This window comes from Larus michahellis, chromosome 5, assembly GCF_964199755.1.
Source record: "Larus michahellis chromosome 5, bLarMic1.1, whole genome shotgun sequence".
Lineage (NCBI taxonomy): Eukaryota > Metazoa > Chordata > Aves > Charadriiformes > Laridae > Larus > Larus michahellis.
The window spans coordinates 81,985,271-82,012,058 of NC_133900.1; the positions used below are offsets into that span (position 1 = coordinate 81,985,271).

The window sequence follows — 26,788 nt, forward strand, 5'->3', positions numbered from 1 at the left end:
AATTGGCAAAGAGGGAAGGGTGGTTTTATGGTTAAGGCAGATGTCCAAGCAATTGTGGTTAATTTCTTGGCTAAGCACATCCTTCTGGTGTAAACTGCAGCAGAGTAATTAATCTGGCTGTCTGACCGCCTTAGCTGCTACGCAGGATAATAACATCCCTTGTCTTCTCGCTTTCCATCTGTCTGGTCTCTGTAAGGGCAGGACAGAGGGGAAAGAGAGGAAATGCCTCTTTCTCCAGCCAGATTCCTGCTTCCAGATTCTGCTGACAGAGCTCTTGCTTTCAGACGTGAGCTTTTGGTGAAATTTTGGCTGCGCTTGCATAATCTGGTAATACAGATGGCAATATAGTAACAGCAAGTTTTGGTGATACAGCTTCCTTCACTGGACAGCATGGGGCTGGAATAACGGATGTCATCTGAAGTACTGCCTTCAACTAAAGCGTTTCTTAACAGCTCTGCTACCAAAATGCTTTTACAGCAAAACTTGAACATTGTTGTTGTGCCTAAGACAGTCACACTCCAGATGTATTTGAAACCTCTGGGTTTCATTATGATAAAAATATGTGGTGGGTTGACCCTGGCTGGACACCAGGTGCCACCAAAGCTGCTCTATCACTCCCCTCCTCAGCTGGGCAGGGGGAGAAAATAAATCCAAAGGCTCGTGGGTTGAGGTAAGGACAGGGAGGTCACTCGCCCTTTACTGTCACGGGTAAAACAGACTCGACTTGCGGAAATTTAATTTATTGCCAATCAAATCAGAGTAGGGTAATGAGAAATAAACTCAAATCTCAAAAAAACCTCCCCCCTTCCCCTCCCTTCTTCTCAACTTCGTTCCCCATTTCTCTACCTCCTCCCTGTGAGTGGTGCAGGGGGACGGGGAATGGGGTTTGTGGTCAGTCCATCACACATTGTCTTTGCCATTCCTTCCACCTCAGGGGAGGACTCCTCACATTCTTCCCCTGCGCCAGCGTGGGGTCCCTCCCATGGGAGACAGTCCTTCACAAACTTCTCCAACATAAGTCCTTCCCACAGGCTGCAGTTCTTCATGAACTGCTCCAGCCTGGGACCCTTCCACGGGGTCACAAGTCCTGCCAGCAAACCTGCGCCAGTGTGGGCTCCTCTCTCCACAGGGCCACAGGTCCTGCCAGGAGCTGCAGGTGGATATCTGCTCCACCATGGAACTTTACAGGCTGCAGGTGGATCTCTGCTCCACCATGGACCTCCACGGGCTGCAGAGGGACGGCCTGCCTCACCATGGTCTTCACCACGGGCTGCAGGGGAATCTCTGCTCCAGCCCCTGGAGCACCTCCTCCCCCTCCTTCTGCACTGACCTTGGCGTCTACAGAGCTCTTTCGCATATTCTCACTCTTCTCTCTGGCTGCAGCTGCACCGGTTTTTTACCACTTCTTAACAATATTATCCCAGAGGCACTGCTGCTGTCGCCTTGGCCAGTGGTGGGTCCGTCTTGGAGCCAGCTGGCATTAGCTCTATCAGACTTGGATGAAGCTTCTAGCAGCTTCTCACAGAAGCCACCCCTGTTGCCCCCCACTATCAAAACCTTGCCACCCAAATGCAATACAAAATAGTAATTCAGGAAATTTTCAATGAAGAAACACTTAATGACACAAAACTGAATCTCTTGACAGTCCCTACCTACAGTCCTGCTCTGTTTCAGTAATTTAGGTGTCCATCTATCCTGCTGTCCTTTAACTTCTGTTTTTCTTTGCAACGAGAAGCATGAAATCTGAGTGTAACTCCCCCATTAGGAGCAGGAGTGAGTTGCTGTGCCTTACAGAGAGATTCAAGAGGTAAAGTGACAACTGGGGACCTCTGCAGTGCTCGGAGCACATCAGGGCTCAGGAGGAGGCAGAGCAAACTCTTCCTGTGAGCCCCCCCATCTGTGTTACCTGTCTGCTCTGGGGGCACCCCCTCAGACAGAGCTCGTACCGGTTCCTTTATTAGAGACCCTTGTGATGAGGGTCTGTCTGGCCTCGGTACAAATGCCCTAAAAAGGCTCTTTCATGTAGAGGACGGTCGGCACCTCTGCCAAAGGCCAACCTACAGACCAAACCTACAGGTCCAGGGACAAAATTAGTTTATTGAACAAATACGAAACAAGTCTGAACAGAAGATTGATGGAGGATTGTTTAGTTAAGGGATGGTGGCATAATTTTTAATTTATTTATAAAGACTACTAGTAATGGGTAGAACTAATACAAGAGAGGAAACCAGGAGAGTACCTGAGGGTGTACTTGGTAACGTTAGATACTGCATATATATATAAAATGCAGTGAAAGTGTCATATGTATGAGTACATTTACTGGCAATACATTTTGTCACTGTTTTTTGTCTACATTTGTCTTCTTTGCAGCAAAATGCTGCTGACATATCTGTAGATGGAAATTATGAGCTCCCTAAGTTATTCCTGTTTGTCTTTCTGTTGTTTTCTTTCTCTGCTTTCGTACTTTCCCCCACCCACCCCCGAGCGACATTTCTGTAATATCTTCCCATGTAAATCAATTTCGAAAACCTTCCTTTTTTTTTTTTCTTGCTGACAAGGTTCTTTACTTTTTTTTTTTTTTGGCATTTTTCTCTTATTAGCCCATCTCCACCTGCCCTGCTTCTCTCATTTGTGTAAACAATAAATTACTACTATTTTATCCTAATCTATAATCTCTCACTTTCCCCTCCATCTTCTTAAATCTTTCCCTCTTCTCTGCTGCTCCTTTTTTCCTGGTAACTCTTCCAAGTTAAGGGTGCCCATGACATTTCTTTTACCTCCTCTGCACTTGAATACCAAAATTTTGCTTCACTTGTGAGAACTGCACTCACGGCGATTTGTTTCGCTGCCAAAACCAAATGTCATCGGTATGGTTATTTTATTTTCTCTTGGGCTTCTTTCTCAAATGCATTGGCAGGTGTATTATCCCACCGTGCTATGCAATGACATGCCTATGAACCAGAACCACAAGGATGAGCTCCAGAAGCCTGGCTTCCTTTTCCTATTCCTTATCCGTGTCAGGCAGCTGCCATAGCTAGGTACGGGTATGTTGTTCTTAAGCAGCAGCTACTGCGCATAATCATTCTTCCTTCTTGGAAAAAAAATCCATTCTTCTTGCAGAGCAAGTGGTAGAGAGGAATGTAAGGTGCATGGCAGCATTCCCTCCTTTCTCGTCCCAAAGGAAGATATAAAATATTTTAAGATTTAAAATGGCATGTTACCTCTTAGAAGTCAAGTGGTCTGAAATGACTTACCTTCGTTTGATATACTGCCCATGCCTTATTTTAAAGAACTGAGTTCAGTTCTAATAGCAAGTCAGACCTCTAGTGTGGTCTTGAAATGGTCTCCTGGCAACACAATTTTAAATGCTTAATCTACGTTGTCTTTACCAAATGGCTGTCATAAATCATAGTTTGCTTCCTACTTATATTTCACTCACTATATAGGAGGAAGAAATGCCAACAAAATGGTAAAGACATATGTTGGAGGAATATGCGGTACACATGAACAGACAGTTAAACCCTTTCTACCAGAAATAAGTATTAGTACAATTTTTATTTAAAATAAAAAAAAAAAAGAAAGAAAATCCTAGGACTGTGCTAACTTATGGTAGAATAATTGAAAACAAGATTCAAAATGAGGCGTGGGAATTCCGTACCAGAAACAAAAACAGTGAGGGAAAGCAGAGAATTATTCTTTTATCCCAATGCACTCTAATGCATTCCAGGCTAAAACCAACCGTTTAAAATCCACAGAAAAGAGCAATTAATAAGGAAAACAGCCAGTAAGTGAAGTAATAAAAGCAAGTACTTTCGGCTCTAGAGTAAGTTTGTCCACAGTAAGTATTCTGTGATTGTTCGATGGTGGTACCTACAGGGACGTATTTACATTTCCTTTCACTTAACGAGGATGCAGTAGATACCACGCATGCTTGCGTGCTTACCCGAAGCTTTCGGCCAAACACGTTGACCTTTCCCTGGGCTTGCTCTTTCCGGAATCGCCACTCCACCAGGTTCTGCCCGTTCTCCCCCGGGAGGGTCATGTTCCTCTTTGCCACGGTTGGGTTGGCAGTGCCAGCCAACACGTGCGGCTCTGTCTGGTAGTGTGAGTCCAGGCCGCTGGCATAGAGGATTCTCAGCGAGCCGTCATAACCAATCTGGTAGCTGTTCCTTAACTGATCTGCAAAGGCAAGAAGGAGAAGCACAGGTCACCCACGTGGGTTAAGAGTCTGCTTTTGTCCTGCACGCTTTATACATGTAACATCTTGACTTCACGTAACTGACCCAATGGTATAAACACCCAGGGTGAGACTGGTAAGAGTGTCCGTGCCACACCAGAGAACAAATGCCTTTGGGACCTGTCTGCAAAGTTGCTTAAATGCTTAAGAAGATCCCACCCTCCGAGTATATTCTTTGGACTGGCAAAAAACACATTTTCTGCTGTTTCATTAGGCATTTTTGGCCTAATCCCAAGCATACTATGACTACTGACTTTTGCAAGGTTGTGGCTGCTGGGATGTCACATGCAGTTTTAAAGCTAAAATCTCACTTCACCCTATTTCTGCACCTGTTTCCCTTTCAATCCATTTCTCTTTCCTTTCCAAGATCCCCTTTTAATGCAAAGCAGGTATTCTAACTACTTCCCATAGCTGTTTACAAAAGCTATGTGGTTGGAAAACATTTTTAATTGTACTTTCATCGCAACTCCTTCTTTCCCTGAACTGTTCTTTTCATATATGTATGGAAACATGTACGTATCACCCCTTCCTCCAAGAACTACGCCTCTAAAGCTTCCCTCTTAATGCGTCCGACTGGAGCTGCTTGTACCATAAGAAAAGAGTTTTCAGGTCAGGTATCTGCTGAGAAATGTTTTGTTTACAATACCTTGGACCATGGTGTAGAAAGAATCGATTGATGATAAGTTGGAAGTGATGCTGACGTCTTCCTCTCTGCTGGATGACTCAATGTCCACTGTAATAGCCCTTTCCATTTCCCCATGAAGGTTAGTGACAACTCCAGTTGGGAATGTAACGTTTGTTAGACGGCCCTCGCTATCGTAGCTAAAAAAATAGAAAAACAACAAAAAAGAGAGTCCAGAAATGAGACATAGCAGGAACAAATTGTTTTCATTTACAAGTAAAATGAACGAAACTACCAGCTACTCACATTGTTAAGGCACGTTTGCTTTTTTTCTGCATGGGATAGGCACAGCAAAGACTTCAAACGTGCTTTGAAGTAGTCAAAAGACTGCTTAACATACAGGAGCCTCCATGCGATAGCAAGAGCAAACAGATGGATCTTCAGCTCTGCATATTATTCTTTGAAGTGTGACCAGATCCTGCTGCACATCTAATTCACCATTTCAAGGGGAGCATATTTACTGGTGCTAAATTCTATAGCATTCTGTACTCGCTCCCTGTTATTGGACTAGATTTTGCTGTTATTGTAGGAATCCTCAAAATTTTTCATAAAAAGGGTATCTTAATAAGAGTGTCTCTGGGGCCTTTCCTATTCAATGATCATGCAGACCACCTGCCCTCCAGTTCCTGAGTGCTTAACATCCCTTGTATTATTAAAAGAAAGAATCTGGAGTAATATTTAATCTAGTTAAGCTGCTTGTAGCTGGAAATCAGAACAGCTAGCGTATGTAACTCGTTAGCTGCCCGTGGATCATAGTTTGAGAACTGTGGCACAAGCCATTGCAGGAGATGGTCTTTTTTCTTGCTCTGCTGACATTTCTTTAAACCAACAGCTATATATCCGTTTAATATGAATAGGTAGATACAATTTCTGTAATTAAGTAGATGTATGATGTCTAAACCATGTATTTTCCTACGCTGCGTTAGGTATAGACCATCGGTACAAGACCTGAGACCATGCTCACATCCAAACATGCATTGTGTCCACAATATATACAGATAAAGCATGATGTGAGCTTCAGGTCACAAAAATGCCTTTAAGATTAGCTCCTCCAGGACTATAGCCTGGATTCGTCAGCCTCGGTGCTCAGCGAGGCTCCTCGTCAGGAGTGCAGCCTCCTTGTACCTGCAGTGGAGGGAAACAAGCATCCAAAGGGTGATTCAGCCCCCAGGTGACCTGTTTGCTCTCTGGAGTGTTCCATCCCTCTCCCGTGCCCATGCAGGAGGAAGCTGAAGGAAGCTTTAGTCTCTTAAAGTAACTTGAATATGACCCTGCAGGTCCTCATAGCGCGCTAGACATTTCATACTTACAGTTATCATCAAAATTGCTCCTTCTGTGAAAGAAATGCAAAACCAAAAACCCAAAAAACCAAAAAAATCCCCAAGCATATCACTGCGGCTACAGAAACTCTTTTTCTTAAATTGAGAGAATTAATTCCAAACAGTTTTAACCCACAACGCACTAACTGTCTCTGAACAGCACGAGTACTGCACAGCATTACTGTAACTGAAAGGATTAGGTTAAGAAATGTTGTTTTCCAGTTTGCTTACTCTGTAGATTTGACAGCTTTTTGCATACAGTCATTTCCATCCTTTTAACACAGTTGATTTCCTTTGTTTATATGAGACTTTCACTTAGCAACAGGAAAAAGAAAAGAACGTTTAAATATCCGAAACCATACTGCAAGCCAGGGAAATCAAGTGGGAAAACTTCATTTTGAAGTTAAGTACATTTCAAGATAATGGGGTTTCTTCCAGTGTGTTTCTAGCCCTAATTTTGGCTCTTTTTCACACACCGGACTTGGCAAGCAGAGATACTGCGTTTATGCGGGAGACTGAAACAAACGTACCAACATTCCTGGCGCATGAATGTGACTGCTAGCCTGTTCGTGACCTCCAGTCGCATTCTTCAGTTCCATAAACTTATTTTCTTTTCATGCACAACTTCCCTTTTCAACTCCGAGGGGAACGTATATTGCCCAATTAGTGTCCTTTTCTATTTTCCACTTTATGTTTGAAAACGGTATCGAATTGTTTTGTTGGGAAGTACTTGTGTCCTTTGATTCAAGGTCTTTATTTCAAACAACGCTTGCTAAAGCTGCAGAAGGTAAGAGTTCCCCGTAACAACTTTTCACCCTTCGAATCACAGTATTTGCAAGAAATTAATTATCATATTTGTGAGTATACCACTTGAGTTGGGAAATGCTACCCATCAGTAGTATTCAGTACAGCGTGTGGCTTCGCTGCAGTGTGCAGCGCTGAACAGCCCTGTTCTTGTTTTATGCATTCTTGCTTCCACAGTATTATTTTTTGACTCCGTGCCTCTAGTTCCTAGACCGGCCTCTTCTTTCACAAATACATGAAAGCACATCACGGGCCTGAGATAAGCAGCTAATATTATTACAGTGGGGGAGAGTTCAAAGATCAGCAAAAAATCATGCTACACATTCATGGTCTTAAAAACATGACTTTAAAGCAGAAAGAATCTTAAAAGCCATGATTGCTTGGTTCAGGCATCCTGGTGCAAGAAGAAAATGTGACTGAGATGTGAAAGGTAAGAATAGGTTTTCTCACACTTTTATTGCCAGAACAAAAAGAAAGAAGGGAAACAGGTCTTTCTACAATTCACTAGATATTCCATATTATGATGGATTGTAATGTGTGTCCTTCATTTTGTTCACAGTGCATCGAATACTAAACTTACTTTATACTTGATCTCTTTTTGTCCACAATGAAAGCCTTATCAATGCTCAGCATAGCAACATCGCTCATACCTTTGGGCATTCCTCTGCCATTTTTCTTATTACATCCAAATATCCTTGCGTTCTGCTGCCAAGGTGAATTTGTTCACCCAAGACTGTCGGTTTTAGACCGAGATATTTCTTTTATCTACCTAGTGTTCTAATATTGAAATTGCCCTAAAAGGAGTGAGATCTAAAGTCTGGAGGGCGAGTGCCTATATTTGGCGTTTCACAGTCTCTTTGATCTTTCCATCCCAACACAAGCTCCGGCACACGTGTTACCATGGAGCCCTCTGATCTTTCTCCTGCGCCAGGCTCCACAGCAAAGCCATTCAACCCACCTCTTCAGTTCCTCAAGAGCAAGTCACAAATAAACTTTTCAAGAATCTAAACCAGAACCTTGCTCACTGGGCGTGACCTCATGTGCATCAATCCCATCAACTCATTTCCATTCGCATTAAGGTCACGATCTTCATTTTTGGTCAGTAACTACAGAAGACAGCAGCAGGGGCAGCTGCCACCACCGCTAGCTGAAGTTCCCCTTAGATCAAATTCTTTTTCTTCTTCAGGATGATCTGCCACTGCCAGATAAGTTTTCCCCTTCTGCAGTGAGAATTTCTCTGAGATAATGATTATCAGCTTCCCAGATTCTTGACCTTTTGCTCTTCACCTGCTGGAAGTCTCTCTTCCATTGTTCATCTCCTTTAGTTTTAATTACATTCCTTCCCAGACCATTTTCTGTTCTAGTCTATGTAGGACACTTCACTGTGCAGTGAAAACTTCCTGGTAAGCTTTGTCACAGAAGGAAATGCCCTACTTTCTTTATTTCTGACTTGTTTCTCATGTGCATTGTATCTTAGTTTGGAGCACGTTTAGCTCAACCCCAACTTGCAGAGCTTTATTAACGTTTTATATCGGAAGTTACTTCAACATAAAACAGGGAGCTGTAGAAATGAAGTGTACAGTAAAGGTTGCTGCTAAAGCCAATTGTGAAGTTATGACTGATATTGTTTTTCCACAGACCTCTGCAGCACACTCGCTTAACAAAAGAAATTCTGTAATTCTTTTTTTTGCTATTGTAAACACGTCAGGTTGAAGAGCAAGGCAGGCCGGTTCCTGCGCGTTTCAGATAACAAGACATACAGTGCAAATGTGTATTATGTATTTCTTTAAAGACTGGTTACAGATTATATTATTAGTCAGGATACTGTAATAGAGAAATGAGGCATGAATGCATTTCATAATACAGACATGTATAATTTTGACAGTAAAATGAAAAGTACTGTTACATTCTCACTCAACGCACATCAGGCATTTCTTCCGTGCATCTGGAAATATCAAGAGTGGCTAAAAAATTTATGGAACGTTACCGTACTTGTTTCAAACTACTCGTCAGAAGCCTTACATACCAAGGTGCTGCTTCTCGGCAGGTGAGAACAGAAGACTCAGAGTTGACTTTGAGACGTGCAGGATGCTGTTGGTTTAGGCATATACTCACCATGTTGACGCGTACTGAAAAATTTGTCCTACCCTGGCAATGAAATGTCTCCTTCAGCTTGTTGAGGCCATTAAGGCCTCGTTCGCATAGAGGACCGTTACCTTTAACATTAACGAGTGTTGGTTTGCAAATCCCTTGTACTCAGCCTCCTGTAGCGTACTGCAAGTTTAGTCCCTCCCGAACAGTGGATTCACCGTGGGAGAGCTACAGTAAAGAGAAGCCACCTTGACCGGGCATCGCTGCATCGCTGAACCAGTAACAAAACAGTTACCTTGCTGATCAAAAGGAAACAAACCCATAGTTTATATACCATCACTTTTACTACCATTTCATCACCCCTATGGAGCTCTCCAGTCCTCCTGTTTAAAACAGGGCAACTTACTGGGAGCTCTAGTTCTGACCATCTTTAACCATTATGTGGGTTGTTGAAGGGAAGAAAAAGACTCTTGACTTCAACATAATGAAATTTGCCAATTTTTCCCTTTACTCCATGTCTGAGTTGCTTTCCTCATTTTGATACGCATTTTTGCTTTATCTGAAGAGTGACTGAATGAACCTGCTAAGAATGAAAAAAGTGAAAATAATCTACAGATGCATGGATAGACAAATGATTTCTCCTTTTTTTCTTTTTTTTGGCATTTCTTCTTTAGTCGCGTTGAAATACACACTTCAGTGGATCCATAACTACTCATTGACACCTGCCTTTTGAAAATAGTATTAATTGAAATACCGTATGCACATATTCCTTTATTTCCACACAGCGTATTTGACATCTTAAAGGTTTAGCATCTTGCGTGTGGATTCACAGTACAAATAGAGCAGGAAAGCCAAAATATTAAACTGTAACTTCCTTTTGAGATAGAACAGATTTTTTTTTTGTTTTTAAGAAGAACCATAAACAGTAAGATAGCTGTATATCTTGTTAATATTGTTTTGTTTAACAAGAAGGAAGAAAACGTGTCATAAATGACAATTTGATGTATGTTAGCAGGCTTGTAAATTATGACAAGTGGATTGTTTTTTTTTTAAATTTGTCTATTGTCCTAGACGGGTGGCATTTTTCCTTTATTCTTATCTGGAATATTGTTAAGCCTGAGAAGAAAATTCAATATTATTTCCAGTCTTACAGAATTTTAGATATATGAAAAAAAAGCTTCCTTCCATTTCCTTCCTGCTCTGCTCCTTCTCCTTTTCCCTCTCCCTTTCTGTTGTGCCTAGCTCAGAGAAAATAGTGGATAAATAGGAATTACAGAGAATAGGTCCAGGAATGATTCTAGGAAGGACCTACAGTACACTGCAGCCCAAAGTCCAATTCTGGACAGGAATTTATCTATCTAATCTACTTGATTTTTTTTTAATGTCATTTGGGTAGAAAATGCAAACTCACAAAACCACAAAGGCTAGAAGGGCATTAAAAGTATTAGTATCGGCTAAATTTCTCTGTCCTGCTGTGTCCTATAACTCAAGCTTAAATTTGAGCTGCTGGTCTGCTTTTCCTGTCCCTTTATCTGATGGCTGCCCTCCATGGGGAAAGGGTCTTTATCCCATTTTCATCTGGGAAAGTCTTATGCAACTGTTTGCACAACTGGTTAAATAATTCACGTAATGTCCTTTTATCTTAGCAACGAGGTCAGGATGAATTTTTCAGCCTAGGTTTAATGAAGAAATTTCCTCAGCTTGAAAGTGATTGACAATTTCTCTTTTCACCTTCTCCTGTTCTAACTGCAGCTTTTGAGGCTTTTTTTTTTGTGCACGTTTATTTTGTCATGACGTTAAAAGGGTAGTTTTCAGTCTTTTTTTGCAAACTGGCATTCAGCACACTAGACAAGTGAACAATTCACCTAAATAGGCCATTCTTGACAGCCATAACTCATCTGCAAAACAACAGGCGCGCTCTAAACGAAAATCACTGCAGAAAACGTGTCTGTTGGAAAGGGAGCTCAAAGAGATGAATCGAGACCTTCCCTTGCGATAGTTCGCTCGCTTCCGTACTGAGAAGTTTGGGATGCTCATTTTCCACTTCATCGCACAACCAGGCAAACGAGCAGTAAGACTGACCACCTTTACAGCCTAATCCCAAATGACTTCCAGAGACAGGCGTTTAGGGGGAGCGGTGCTGTGCAGTCAAAGCGGCAATACATGACTTTATCATGCTGGGCCGCTTCTTTACATTATTTTTTTTTTTTGCCAGCCGACTGCCAAACTTTTCACTGGTTGCTGTGCAGTGCTGCAGTCCTCCCACACTGTGCTGTTCGCTGCGATAAGCACCTGCCACGTATATTCTCATCGGGATTCACAAAACCAAGAATTCTTCCATAACTCACATTTCTGACATGCACAAGAACCCGCACAAATAAATTGCGTTAAGATGACGGTGCTCTCTGAGGAGCAGGAAGGACAATTCCGGCATAGGCACAAGGGGGAAGGGGTGATCGGGAGCAGCAGGATGGACGTGGTGTGGCTGAAACCAGAGGCGTTACCTGGGGATGGAGCAGGTTCTCAGGGCCGGGAGTGTGTCTTCTTATGAAGATGAGCCTAAGTCACAGTAGCCAGGCTTTTATCTGCAAGACCTCAAGACTCGCCCCCGGCTTTTCAACTTCCCTCTAATGGGAATTCACTCCCCTGAGCTCCACAGGGACCGGACTCTGTTTTTTGCCGGGGTTTGCTGAGCCGGGTCCTGCCCCGCAGCAGCTTCCCCCGCGCGGTGTCTTTCATCTTGGGGCTCCCTGGGGCTGCTGGTTTGTTTCTGTGTCGTTTCCCCCCCACCTTCTTAGCTCATCTGCTACTGTACAAATAAACCGTGTGCCTTGCCGATATAAATACCGGAGTATGGCCTTTCAAATACAAGCAGTGTTGGTGTATATGTACTTTGTGTGACAGATTGTCCCTTGCTGTAAGGTCTGCTTACGCGGCCAGAGCGGAGGGCATAGGCCTTTAGTGAAAAAAGGACAGTAAGGCTGGTCTGTTAGGCCAGAGGTTTTGTTCACAGAATAAGCTGTAACATTGCTTTTTGCCCCTTAATTCTTCTCTCCTTTTTTTTTTTTTTTTTTTATTTTGAAAGGTAAAAATTCTATGAGGGTGTTTTTACAGGGTCACAAAAATTGGACATAATGAACTTATTAAATTGCATTATGTTTGAAAGGCAAATTTAGCAAAAGGAAAGCAAAATTATACAGGTGTATTTTTTGTTCTTTTAGGACAGTGGAATACCAGGATGGTAAACAAATATTGCTAGATTGAAGTTCTACGGTTAACTTAGAATAACATCCTTATTCCTTCAGAGCATGAGTCACACCCAACCTGTAGAGGCTTCAGAAGCAACAGACTGTCCCCTCTCTGGGGGGAATGAGGTAGGACTTCCAGCTGCGTGTGCCACACAGGCTCCCTGGAGAGCTGGTCAGTCTGGCCTCACTGGGGACACCAAGGAAGGCCAAATCTCTTGATGAGGCTCAAAAACGAGGGCTGTGTATTCAAATACAGCATGAGTGAAAACAGAGAGCTGCCTTTTCACTGCCCTTCCGCCCTCCCCACGCCAGGTCCCCATGAAGCGAGTGTAAAGGAGGGCGAGCTAGCTTCGCTGCAGCCTCCCTGGCTTCTGTTTGACAGGGAAAATCAAGGTGGGACAAGAATATTAACATGTCAATAACTGAACAAATGGTATTATTAAGTCCCTGATAAAGCCAGAAGTGAAACAGATACTTTCTGTAGTCAGCAGAGCTGACTGTATTGATAATGCAGGACATTTATGTCATTAATAGGAACAATACTGCTTTTTGCTGCACTATCCTTACTTCTAAGTGCTTTCCAAAACCACAGAGACATCACGTGCCAATTTTGTTGACAGAAATCAAAGCATACTCGTACAATCATTCTCATACATGTAAGATGTAATAATGTTGATATGTGTCTTCAGCGATGCTGTTTAGATACTATTACCTCTTCAGTGGGTTCTCAGTTCTGCTTTTATTCCTTAGCCTAGTTCTAAGGACAAGGAGTGGTAAACATTGAAGAATGAAAAAATGGGTCAATGTCTATCAGACGAGATACTCTACTGAAACCAGGGCAATGAGGGGACACACTACAGGTCTCTCGAAAGTTTCACGCTGCTAGTTAATGGTATCTATTAATGGATTATTTTTAACATGGCTGCTTTGTTATTAAGCAGGATGAGTCCGAGACAGCAAGCTTGTGTGCTCCACTCTCAGCACAAGTCTTACCCGACTGATGTATACAATGGCATGTTGTATCATCATTACGAAATTTACTGTAAAGTTGTTACAGTTCCAGTTTAGAAAGCTGTGAGATCATAACCTCTGTTCTCAGTAAAAAGGAGTTGAAGTTAGAAATCTAAAAAATGTATTTAACGGTTTATCTAAAGAAGAAACATGGTAAGCATAGCCAGCAAGCTCAACTGCCACTAAGCTCCTCTCAGAACTTGCGCGTTGCGTGAAACATGGTTCCATATTTGTGTAGTATCGATGTATCTAAGGGAAGGTTTAAAAAAAACCATGTTGTTTTTCAGCTTGTGGCCATGCACAAATCGAACTAGCCAGCTTGATACTTTTCCCTACAAGTTTGCTTTGCGCAGGGAGAATACTTGGCTTGTTCGAATAGTTGGAAGTGTGTTAGTCGCCTTTTGGCCAGCCTTGCCTCCACGGGTCTCCGTGAACTGGTGAGAGAGGGTTACTCCTGCTGGAGTTTCAATTTGTGCCGTGTCGAGAGGAGGAGAAGCACCAAGTATTGACTAACAGAGAACCAGCTAGTCCCTGAAATGTGCTTTAAGAGAGAAATACATCTGTTGCTGGATTGAGACAGGCAATGTGGATACAGAGGTGCTTAGGAAAGGACTGGATATCTCCAAAATATCCCCAGAAAGGCAGTTCAGAGGCGGTTAAGAATGAAAAGAGTATGTCTTTTGTTGCTTGAGTAAATATAATATGGGAAGATGAAAGACTGAACTTGTTCTAAGTCATGGTTTGCAATCAAGGGCTCATGTGATGCTACAAAAGTCAATGCAAGAATATGAAAATCAGCTCAACAAAACTGTTTTAATGAGTACGGTTAATTACTTTATAGCCACTACGTTTTAGACTGATGAAGCAAGAAGCAGCAGTAAAAGCAGAAGGTACAGAAGGTTGTTGATGGTGAATGGATAAAAATATCTAAAAAGCACTATGATACCAAGGACATTCAGAGAATGCTGTTTTGAGGTGGTAAAAATCCAGATTACAATTTTGTAAGAAAACAGAGTCAAATTAGAATGAAAGCCCCAAAATTGCAAGAAAAAAGAAAACTAGGTGTTTTTTGATACTCTCATTACTGAAACATGAATGTGATGGAAAAACGAACACAAACAGAAATACAAATGTTATGGGAAAATTAAACCCTACAAATATTACAGGAAATGGTACAGCGATATTAATTATGAAAACTGAATTGTTAATGTCTTAATATAGAGTAAAAGTGCAAGTGAATTGATACTGCTATTGCGTGATAATTTTTATCTGATCAAAATTAAATAGTTGCTGCTATCTAAAGGAAATCTTTGACTAGGAGTTCTGTAGACTTTTTGCAAGCCAAATCTCAGTATTTCCAAGCCAGATTCCACAAGCAATGCCTTAAGATGAAGCAAGAGGAAAACGGCAAAATACCATCTGTTCCCTGTTGCCAAATGCTGACAGTTACAGATGATGTTCCCGGTACGTGGGGAAACGAAACAAGTCCAAGCCAGAGGCAGCATCTTACTCGGCGTCCAGAGAAGGGCTACAAAGCTGGTGAGGGGTCTGGAGGACAAACCTTATGAAGAACGACTGAGGGAGCTGGGGTTGTTTAGCCTGGAGAAGAGGAGGCTGAGGGGAGACCTTATCACCCTCTACAACTACCTGAAAGGAGGTTGTAGAGAGATGGGGGCTGACCGCTTCTCCCTGGTGACAAGTGATAGGACGAGGGGAAACGGGTTCAAGTTACGTCAGGGGAGGTTTAGATTAGATATTAGGAAACATTTTTTCACTGAAAGGGTTATTAAACATTGGAATAGGCTGCCCAGGGAGGTGGTGGATTCACCATCCCTGGAGGTGTTTAAAAAAAGGGTAGATGGGGCACTTAGGGACATGGTTTAGAAGTGGCTCTTGTCAGGGTAGGCTAAAGGTTGGACTCGATGATCTTAAAGGTCCCTTCCAACCTCAACAATTCTATGATTCTATGATTCTATCACAGCGTGGTAAGGAAACCACGGCACCGAAGGCATTGTGAATAAATGCGTAATATGCAAAGGGTGATACTCTGCCACACACGGTGACAACAGGTTTTTACCTGCGATTCTCTCTAGTCTATAACATTACGGTAAGGATTTCACATTCTGCCTGATTTCACCACCTTTCCAGAATGGCTGGAAAGCTCATTAATTTAACTGTGGGAGCAAAGTAAACTTGTAAGGGCTCTGCTTGCTAATGTCACTCTCTTTGATTTCTGGCGCATTCCCTTGGAGACAAGAATTGAGCAGGAGAGGGAGGAGGGGAAGAAGACAAATGAGCTCAGGGCATGAAGTGCCCGGGGAAACACTGGATGGACTGTCAAGAGATACAAGAGGGGATTGAGAAGAAACGCACCACTGGGAAAGGAAAAGGCAGGGAAGCCAAACACGCCTTAGAGAAGTGATGTGGGACAGGGGAAAGAGCAAGATACAAGGTAAGAAAATAAGGAAACATAGTAGGAGGGCAAGGTCTGGAGAGCAAAAAAAGAGACATGGAGGAAAGGCATGAATTTGCAGGGAGGAGGAGGAGGCATCTGAGCCTGGATCAGAGCTCTGCCTGTTGATATTGCTCCTAAAAGGAGAGGAAGGCGAGAAAGAGAGAAGAAACTGGCTATTGGAATTGATTCACAGCTAAAGGAGGAAAGTTATCCAAGTTGAACCGAAGGGGCCAGAGGAGGCCAAAGGAGAGCACGCGCAGCCTGCGCCTTCCCGGGGGGCTGAGACGGAGGGACTGTTCTGGCCTCTCCCAGCTCCTCGAGCAAGCTGAGGAGCACAGAGCAGCCAAGTCTACCACAGGGCTTCCCTGTAACGCCCTGGCTGAAGTTACCCAGAGTAGTCATGGAGCAGGCTGAAGGAGAGCAGAGAGGTGTGGGCTCAGCTTCCAGCGGTTCCCAGGGAAGGACTTGGGATACTGGGATGATTCAGAAGAAGCAGGGCTGAACGAGATGCGTGGGACCTTCTCAGAGGGCTGCCTTATGCTTCTGGTCAGATTAAATGTCATGAGTAATACCAGTTTTTCCTCTGGAATAATTTGCCCATCGTCAAACTTTCAATTAATAGTGAGCTTTTTACCCATTTTCAGCTGAATTTAAAGCCTGGCTGGCAACTGCTGGCGTGCCAGGGCTGTGACAGAGACCTGGGGTTGGAGACTGGGGTAGGGTCTGACCTACTTGACTGAGCGGTTGCACAGGGGCACGTCAAGGCTTGGCTTTTTAGGAACTCGCTTCTGATACTTCAAAGACTTAGGTCCGAGGAAAATGCCCTTCTGTGCACCTGGCTTAGCTCTCCGTGTGTGAAAGCAGAATGGAAACTGCTGCACAAAAATAATATCATATAGGCTAGCTAGGAAGTGTCACTTCCAAAATGCTAATATGGATATAATTAGTTCAACTTTTAAGATTTATCTGTTTAAATGTTCATATTATGCATACGTAATATGCAGTTATAGTTAATAGTTTCCAGCTCAGATATCTCACAATTTTATAACAACAGAATTTGATTAGGCTGATTACTCTTATACCTTGTTTAATATTATAATTTCATTATAAAACCTCATCTGGAGGACGTTTAGCTTCATATGGCTCCATTGGTTTTTTAGTGTGCGTGGATTTTCAGTCCTTTTTGTGAACGCTCTGTTAATATCTTTTTGTATTCAGCAAGTCTTTAGATCTTTGATAACAGTTACCACGAATTTTAGTAACAGTACTTTACAAAAGTATGCGTTCTTGATATATAAAGCGTCGATTTTCATCAGCAGACTGTAACCCTTAACAAAATAGGAATTCAGAAATCCATTTTGCCATAAAGATATAAAAAAATCCAATCTGTAAACAACTACAGAAAAGAGATTATATGATATCCTAAATAATTCAAGTTAGTACTTACAATTTTCACTGTAAAACCCACATATTTCCTGTATGTCAGTCCTTCCCTTCCTCAGGCAAAGTGGAGACTAAATAAACTCAAGGTTAATTCGCGTCCAGACTAAATGAAATAGAAAAGTAAACTTCTTTTGGATCTGATGTTAGTGTGATTTAGATGATGGAAAAATGCCATTGAAAGAAACAAGTCCAAATGCTTTAATGTGTGCCAGAGCAGCGATTGCCAGTTTTGGGGATACAATGTTTTTTCAAAGATTTCCTCTTTTCGCTGAAGAGTTGCTCTAAGAAAGGAAAAAAAGATTAAATAGTTTTCATAAATCTGCTCTCAAATCACTGAGAACTCAACTGAAATGATCTAAGTTCTTTGGACCCACACTCCAGTTGTACAAACAGATTTGCACAAGAGAATAGTTAACGAAGCTATTACTGAATTGGCTCCAAAGACGGATCTTTTTATTACTAAACCCGCACTATTTTTACTCCAATGTAACTTCTGCCATTTAAACAGATGTGTGACAACCAAAGGGTGAAACAACCCAGCCACGCTCAGAGCTAGTTGAAAAATGACATTTCTAGTCCATTGGAAATTCTAACAGCTGAAAAGTCTTAACTCTGTGTGGGAAGAAAGTAAATTCACCGTGGAATATAAATTCTATCCCCTTCCCAAAATATTTTGAGAATCTGAATAATGGTTTGGGTTGGAAGGGACCTTAAAGACCATCCAGTTCCACCCCCCTGCCCTGGGCAGGGACACCTCCCACCAGCCCAGGTTGCTCCAAGCCCCGTCCAGCCTGGCCTTGAACCCCTCCAGGGATGGGGCAGCCACAGCTTCTCTGGGCAACCTGGGCCAGGGGCTCACCACCCTCACAGCAAAGAATTTCTGCCTCAGATCTCATCTAAATCTCCCCTCTTCCAGTTTAAAACCCTTCCCCCTCGTCCTATTAGTACATGCCCTTGTAAAAAGTCCCTAGAATACAACAGATAAATAAAATACCTAAATAAACTCCGATATGAAAAGAAAATGCAGCCAGCAATGAAACTGAAATATTTTGCTATTACTAAAATAGAAGAACGAAATCAGAATGATTTCTTCTCCTAATTTCTTATTCCTCACCTGAAAGTTTGAGGAAAACCTTTCCGTTTTAACAAGACTTCATTTTTTTCAACAGAAAACTCTTCAGCTGAAAATTTTTTCGCCCACGCTACCTCCAAACATCAATACGCAAAAGCTGGGAGAGCGATGCACGCGTGTGTACCCTCCCACCCCCACGCAAGCCCTTATACGATACACAGGGTTTCCAACGAGTCTGGCAATAGCAGCAGAAGCCTCTGGAAACCCAGCCTAGTCGGGTTTAACGTTACACATCATCAGCCCTGAAAAGCAAAGTCACAATAATGTTTGCTGATCCTGGAATAGAAAATGGCAAAATAGTCGTGTTTATATCTATTTTTCCTTCAAAAGAGTGATATATACAGACACAAATTCAGTGTGTGGGGATTTTATGTTAAAAAGAAGTAAGCAGCTGTGATGCCCGATGGATGTTTTTAAGAATGCTGTTTTGGCAAGAAAAATAACACGGTGCTTTTTCCCCCCGCTTATTCCCTGTAGCTTTACAGAATCAGTGCAATTTTTTCTTTTTGGTATTAACTGGTACGGAGCATCACGGCAAACATGACTGGAAGGGACCTTGAGAGGTCTCGTGGTCCAAGCCCTACCCCAAGGCAGGATCTGCTCCGCCCGCGTTAGTCCCCAAAGATGTCTCATCTCTTCTCAAAGCCAGTCTGTGAAGGGCACGGGGTCACTGCAGTTGTCTGTCTGCTCCAGGGCTCCAAAATCTTCTCCGCGAAGTTTTTGCAAATGTCTCACCTGACTCTTCCTTGTTGCAATTAAACAGATTACGGCTTCGCCATGGCTACGGGGAGGAGATGAGTATCTTGGCTTCTGCAGAAGCCTCATACACTTGCAGATTCAGGGTGAGTGAAATTGCCTAGCTTTCTCCGTAATTATTTCAGCTTGGGAATTCTAACAAGACATTGGTTGGAGGTAATTGTTTAGGAAGTGCATAAACAGCAGCTTGGAAATAATACTCATAGTTACGGAGGGGAACAGCCTGCCCTTTGGGGTCTCCCTAAGCCAGCTGGACATAACCTAGCTCAGACCAGAAAGTCGGCACGGGAGCAGATCGGGCGTGAAAGACAGCTATTTACAGACTCAGTAGATAACCACGTACCGCATGACACACAGTACCCTAAATTCTCCCCGTGCTGAAAAATACAGACCTATCAACCACTTAATAGTGAACATAATATCCACTTCTTTGCCATCACGCAGACGCCATTAAGATGCATTCAGGAGCCATCAGCTACTTCTGCAGCGCACCGCAGTCAGCGACACAGAAACTACAGGCAACATGGTGAGAAATTACTGCCCTGATTAAAACTCGAGGTCCTCAATTAGCCACTATGAACGCCAGCGTGATTTAAAGTGCCTGCTGTACCCAGCAGATGCCTTAATTTCAGTAAGGGACTTCACTGTCTCCCAAATTGACTGCCTTGCCCAACTCGCCTGCTGGAAACAAGTGGTTGTGCGTGTGACAGTTAAACACCGAGTTTACTCTCCATGGAAATGGATGACGATTCCCAGCCCGTCCGAAGCTGTGCTTCGGTCTCTCGGCGTACAGGACAGGGATAACTCGGGAGAAGGAGAACACGTGTCCTCTCGACTGAACGCTTTCTCGTTCCTCTGTGTATCCTCGCTGTGTTTCTGTGTCCTCTTGGCAGGACCTAAAAAGCTACGCAGCGGATGCACCAATGTCCAATTAAATATTACAGACGTGTGCTAAGGCTTTGGGAACGTGCCCGCTACCAAAGCCCTGCCAATTTACAGATTATTGTAAGAATACCTTAAAACTGGCAGCAGCGCCGTTCCACCTGCTGTCTTTGTTAGGGATCAGCATTTCCAGCCCTGTCTCCACTTCAGGACACAATCTGCAGCGAAGCAGCACCTGCTGCTCTCGTGTCCCCGCCGGGCCTACGTAAAGGCTGGAGAGTAGATCCAGGTGCCGAGTCCTCCTGCACACTGCCTCAGCCAAACGGACGCCGGCAGAAACGTGAAGTTATCTCAGAACACAGATGTTTGGCTTTGCTGCCACTGCCTGACACCCGCACTTTATTTTCTTTATCATGTCTGTTGAATTGAAAGCTTTTTTTTTTCAGGCCCTGACCTTGGCAGCAGTTGCTACTGCATTTCATCATAAAGATAGCAGAAAAGAAGAGGGTAAAAAAAAAAAAAAAAAGAAAAAGAAAAAGAAGAGGGACTTACTGGATTTTCATGATGCCCTTTGTAATCCTGAATACTTCAGCTGAGGGCCCTCTAACACTTTTATTTATCACACTATCTCTCCGCCTTCCCCTCCTTCATAGGCACATTTTTACCCAACCTTAGCGTGTCTTTCATGGGATTTAAAAATACACGTATTTTTCCAGTTGACAGAGATGACTGGAAAAAATCTGTCTTAATTCTACATTGATCATTTTTTTAAACAAATTGTGTTTTAAGCTGCACTTTTGTTAGGTTCTGTTTGGCATATCAGTTTGTAGCTCAGCTCATGTGGGGATGAAGTTGCCTATAAAAGCCATGCGTGATCTCTCAGGTTCCACTAGTTTATCTATAAATTGTCATGACCTTCCCTAGTCAATATAATCGAGGACTCTGTAAAACGTTTTGCTAATCTGGCGGTTATGAACAGGCATTGATGGCTTAATGACTGTAACACAGGGTAAAGCAATCCACTGAAATTATTTTTTCCAGAGGCTGGAAAAATTACAAGTCCTGCTGTTCCACTAATCCTTCTGGCTGTTGTGCTCGCACCTCTATGCCACACGTCGCTGGTGGTCTCCGTGTTTTCAGTTTATTCCTACCGGAATGACATTTCCCCCCACAGCTCACGTTTCTTTTCTCAGCTCCTCCTGCCCAGGTCCACCTGTGGGAAACGTGCCGTGTCCTCCAAGAGATCCTTCCTGCATATTTGCCACTCAGTGAAATACAACCTTTTACAACTTCACAAAAATACCCACCCAACCTTTTTGTTTTTGTGGGTAAAAGACCACGCAGACAGGCTTTTGCTTAGAAAAAAAGAAAGCAAGAAATATTGAGCAGTGAAGACAAATTCCTTGTCAGTATTTGCTGCAGAACAATGTCAATCTAATGAGCAAATGGGATGAAAATCTAGATTTTGATGCAAATCTACAAAATCATGGTTGTCTGAGTTACAGCTCTCTTGACAAGAGTGAAATGTTGTCTCACTACTATTTCAATATATAAAGCTGAAATTCAAAATAATGACTTGAAAATTATTCCGAGCCAACATTTAGAAGAAGTCAGACAGAGGGGGAAATGAGAAGTATCTTTCTGTGTTTTTTGTAATCAAGGGTCACCTTTGCAGTTACTTCATCAGTCTCCAGAAATCTTTCAAGGCTACTGTACAGTTGTACAGTATATAACTCTGTCTGTGTGTATATATACATATAACCAAAACAACTCTAAGGCATCTGACTTTATTTTATGTACTTACTCAAAAAAAGTGGTCCATCCCGTCTCATCGCTTTTAGTTGCCAGAAGTCCGCTGTTGCCGTGGTAGGTAAATAAGACGAGCTCCTGCCCTTGTGCAGTCATGCTTTTCAAACAGCCGTTAGTGCCTATCGTCAACCAGATGACTTGGTTATCCGGAGAGACCACTCTTACTGGCATCCGGTTGGGATCCCGTCGGATACGAAGAGTGTTCCCGTTGCTGTCTGTTACCGCAGTAATATCATTATCATTACTGTAGCTAAAATTGTAGAGATAGTCTCCGGTGACTAAACTCACAGTGTACTGGTGAGTACCATTGACATCGAAGATATAAAGCTCTTGGTCAGTTGGAGAAGCAACTTCATAAAAGTTCATTGAATTCAATAAGGGTTTATTCCTCGACACAGCCCGTATCCTGATATTTCCCAGATCAGCAATGTACAGGGTGCCATCCGGAGACACAGCTAAGGAGGAAGGGGCATTCAGTTTGGCATCTTTAGCGTAGCCGTCGCCGCTTTGGTAACAGTCACAGTTGACGTCATTTTTGCAATCGCACTCTGAAGGTATTCCAGCCACTAATGAGATCTCCCCATCAGTTGTGACCTGTCTTATCCGATTAATCTTTTTCTCGTCGGTCTCTGTAATGTAGAGTACCCCGCTGTAGGACAGGGCGATGGCCGTTGCTGACTCGAGCGTGGTCTGCACGGCGTGTTTCCCCACCGTGTACTCCACCCCAGGAACCTGGCAGTGCATCGGCCTCCCCGCGGCAATGCGAACCTGACGGTTTTCAGTGATCTGCAGAACTACGTTGTTATCCAAAACATAAATGGAGTTATCCATCGGGTTGATTGCTAAATCTGTTGGCCATTCCAGACGAACCTTTACAAACAGAAGTGTTTAGTTAAACAGTTAACCACTGCAGATTAAATGAATTAATTCACCTTCAATTTCAGACACTGCTGTAAGGATGTTTTTCATCTGCTGTAACCAATCACGACAAAAAGACTTGTATCAAAATACGCGCAGCAAACTAAAGCTTTTCAGGGAGGCAAAGGGAACTGTGATCAGACATCTATTTTCTTGAAAATAAGCCAGTTGCACTGGAACTACAATACAGGTTGAATTTCCTCTCCAATAAATGCTACCCTTTTCTGTATCACAAATCCATAAATAAAAATAGAGACAGATACCAAAGCCTAAATACGTACTTTAAAGACAGTATTCATCTTTTATTTTTGTAATAGCAAAAATAACTTACTACCTTCCAGAGTACGAGACACCGTGCTGTACTCCATTTGTAAACGTACCGCTAGCGATGCCCCTTCGCACCTCCACAACCTTCTTGAGACAAATAGAAAAATATGTTCTTTTCTATGTATCCTCTCGTTCCCTCTAGCAGGCTGGGGACGTTAGCCATTCCGAAAGCATCAACATGCCAAGATAGTTCTAACAGATCTGCCATTCTCCCAGTATTTACTACCAGACTTAATGCTTCCCACTGATAGTTTTGCTGTTCTAAACTAAACTGAACTTTATGGGCAGAAAAATTGAATACAGCGGCATTTGTAGCCGAGAGAATACACTGCGATTCGTGCCCTTGGAACAGGTTTCTTTCTCCCCAGTTTCTGATGTTAAATATCCATTACGCACTCCGTCCAGTTTTATTATAAGGGGCAATAAAAGCTGTATTTGCATGTCTAGCCCCAGCTCAGCTTTCTGAATTGGCAGCAGGGGAAGGTACCTGGCTGATGTGCATGCTGGTGTCACAGGTTAGAGGCCGTGCTGAGGTCAGGTCATTGGAGCCAAGCAAAGTCGATATTATGCCATTCTGATCCACTTTTCTGATCATGGTCCCATCAACAAAGTAGATTAACCCGTTCTTGTCGATCGCTATTCCTTTAGGGAAGAGAAGAGAAATCCGTTGTTTGTACTAGCAGGGAATGTGCTATCCATAACTGAGGGCGTTGCCTGCCTACTGGGAATTGAGGGCAGAATACGCGGCCTTAGGCAGTAAACCAGCTTGTAAAAGTATTTTGCATAATAAACCAACGTTCAGTCTGAAATCTACTCCTCTTGATCGCATCTGCTGTTCATTGGAGAGTACGCTGAGAAGGGCCTAGCTTTCAAGTTAACCTGACAAATGGGTAAGTGGGACCAAAACCAACACTGGTTTTAAATCTTCACCACTGCCTGCCAAACACGTAATCTAAAGGAACATTTGAAAATGCTCAATAACCATGAAAGCCAAATATTTCCTAAAAAAATCAACCCAGGTACCGTGTAGCCCTCTTCCTCAATGGTCTTTCCAATTGGAAAAAATTACTCAGAACCACATTTTTGAGCCAAAATTCAGTAATTAAGCATGATCACGCCCCCGGCTCTGAACTCTCGTATTATTTTGCAAGTTAGGGAGGGATAACTCTTTTTACCTTTAGGGCTCATGAGCGTTGCCTCCACCGCCTTGCCTCCATCGCCACACCGTGCCTCGTCGAAGGGCAGGCACTGCTCCCCCGTGCCTCCTATCACCTCCGCGTTCTTGGTCAGGTCTTTCGCACCCGTCAGCGACTTGGGCCGATAAATCCTGCGCGTGTTCGTGTCGGAAACGTATAAATCTCCCGTCACGGGGTCAGTTGCAAGGTAGTACCTGTGAGCTGGGTTGTTGCTGTAAAATGGAATTATAGATTGCATGTGCTGTAATTAATTGCACCTACCATTGGATCAAGAAGAAAAGGTTTCAGTTCATGGGCAAGGTGCAGTAATACATAAATAATTAAAATCAACAGTGATGCTCTAGGCATAGGTCTTGGCCCCAGAATCTTCCTCGGTTCTCAGTTCTCGCCTGTGTCTCAGGCAGTCCAGTCTAGACTCATCCTTTTGGGACAAAAGATCCATTTTGTCCGTAACGCTCAGAGGCCCGTCCCGTGCTCCGTAATTAGAGACAGCTCCTGTCTCTGTCATAGGCCAGACCAAAATACCGGAGTCTGACGACTCCAAGGCTTTCCGGGAACCTCAATCCGGTCCCAAACTTTGCAGCAGGACCCCAGCCTTTGCTTACACTTTGTTGCTGTTATCATCCTATCTGTTTTATTATAATTTATATAAGGCTGCTGGGGTGCGTGGTTTATATAATTCATAAACAGATAAGGCAGGGTTCGTATTATTAGTTCACAGGCAAGAGATAAGACATCCTTCATAAGTATTTGTTTAATCCACCGCTTTCAAAGACGTGATGCGCATGATTTAACGCATTAGGAAATGTCATCTTTTCCACCAGAGCACCGAGCGCAGCTTTTCCGTTCTTCTTCACTCGGAGTCATATTTCAAATAACTGTACGCATTGGCACAAAACCGCTAACTACGCCAACGCAGTCTTTATTACAGTGAAAATATATATTGCTAACAGTTTTCCCAGAAACGTACATTTTGCCTCTCCACTGGTGCCACATAATTGAGAATTACCATCTTTTCTCCCCTGCTGGTGTAAAAACCAGCCCTGGAGAGTACCTTTTGGGGTTGATGTATTATGATGTAGAAACTTAACCCACTGCAGTTGGGATTCCTGACCTAATTTACGGCACGAAGAGCCGAAATAAGGTCATGTAAATAGAGGAGGTAATTTCAGGCGGGCTCCTAATGGATTGAAGCGGTGTCAGAACAGTCAGTCCCGCTTCTGCTGTTTGCAAAAGCGCTGCCTAAACAGATCTGCCCGCCTCGGTGACAGCCAAACATCTGCTGGCAGAATGCTCCACTTCACGTTGTGTAAATACATAACTGTGCTAATGGCACACGTTTTTATGTACTGCCACTTGGAAAAAGCAACAAGAGACCAACAGGAACAACTTGTGAACAAATTATGTCTTTTAGCAGGGACAGGTTTTTATAGCTACCCAAATTACAGAAACACCGAAAAAATGTGTTGCATAAATAGGATTTTCTTTGGTTTTAAGACTTTTAACATGTTGGTTCAGAAGGAAGAAGCCAAGTGAAGCCGAGTAATGAAATCAAACCCAGAGCGATTAGCACCTCTTAAAAGCTCTGCTACAGAGCTGGGTGTCGTACAGCACGTCTGAACACAATTAGATGTAGGCTTACGTGAAGCTTCCGTCTGTTACAGATCTATTATTGCCAATGTGCAAAATAGTTGAAAGGTATTTTCGAAACCTTAATTTACGCAGAGATCGTTTGAGATGATCACTGTGTAGCGTACAAATTATTTATACCTCCCCAGACTGCAAATTAAATTGTACCCATTTACATGATTACGTTGGTCTTTAAGAAACTTTGCAGACACTTCAAACATAAACAAATTGCAAATTGTGAAATGTGCAATTAAATTTTATTTCATTGTAATTTAAAATAAAGTCCTTTCTTATATTACTAAAATCTAAATTTAAGTTCTTTTCTTCAACTCATCTAACGTTGCCTCAACCATATTTTTCAACTGTTGGAATAAAGAGCCATCAAATCGATAACTAAACAATTTATGCCTAACACAATTATTTCTTTCAAAGAAGAATTTTCAAAGCTGTTTTCTTCATAAATATGAAAACATTTCTATGTTTTAATTAATTCCAACAAAAATGCTGGGATAAGTTCTCATATTAAGTAGTGTATCCTCATCAAAACAAAAAAATACAGCTGATAACTTAAGGATATTTTCTCATTTTATTAAAAAAACACCCAAAGGTTGGGAGTGTGTTGGATATTATTATTAAATCAATACAAACTCTCCAATTTGTCATATGAAACGTCTAATGGCTCCTTTTGGAAATAATACAACAGGCTCGACTTCAGCGTTTCTTTTCAAGAGAAGGTTAAAAACGTGGAGGCGGCTTTAGCCGAGAGGAAAACCCCTTTAATTCCCAGGAGCAAGGCACAATCTGAGGGACTGAATAACTGTCCAGTGAAAACCGTGTTTGTTTTCCAGC

The 26,788-nt window shown here is 42.7% G+C and overlaps 1 protein-coding gene across 24 annotated transcripts in view; it reads right to left on the minus strand.

Moving 5' to 3' along the window:
- The window catches only part of TENM3 (teneurin transmembrane protein 3), a 486,507-nt gene that overhangs the window by 20,135 nt on the left and 439,584 nt on the right, over positions 1-26,788 (minus strand). For all 24 annotated transcript variants that reach the window (XM_074588367.1, XM_074588383.1, XM_074588378.1 and 21 more), the window contains 5 exons: positions 24,290-24,522; positions 23,602-23,756; positions 21,865-22,739; positions 4,884-5,059; positions 3,944-4,179 (listed from right to left, as the gene is read on the minus strand). In XM_074588367.1, coding sequence (XP_074444468.1) covers positions 3,944-4,179; positions 4,884-5,059; positions 21,865-22,739; positions 23,602-23,756; positions 24,290-24,522 — 1,675 coding nt within the window. The remainder of the gene's footprint in view (positions 1-3,943; positions 4,180-4,883; positions 5,060-21,864; positions 22,740-23,601; positions 23,757-24,289; positions 24,523-26,788) is intronic.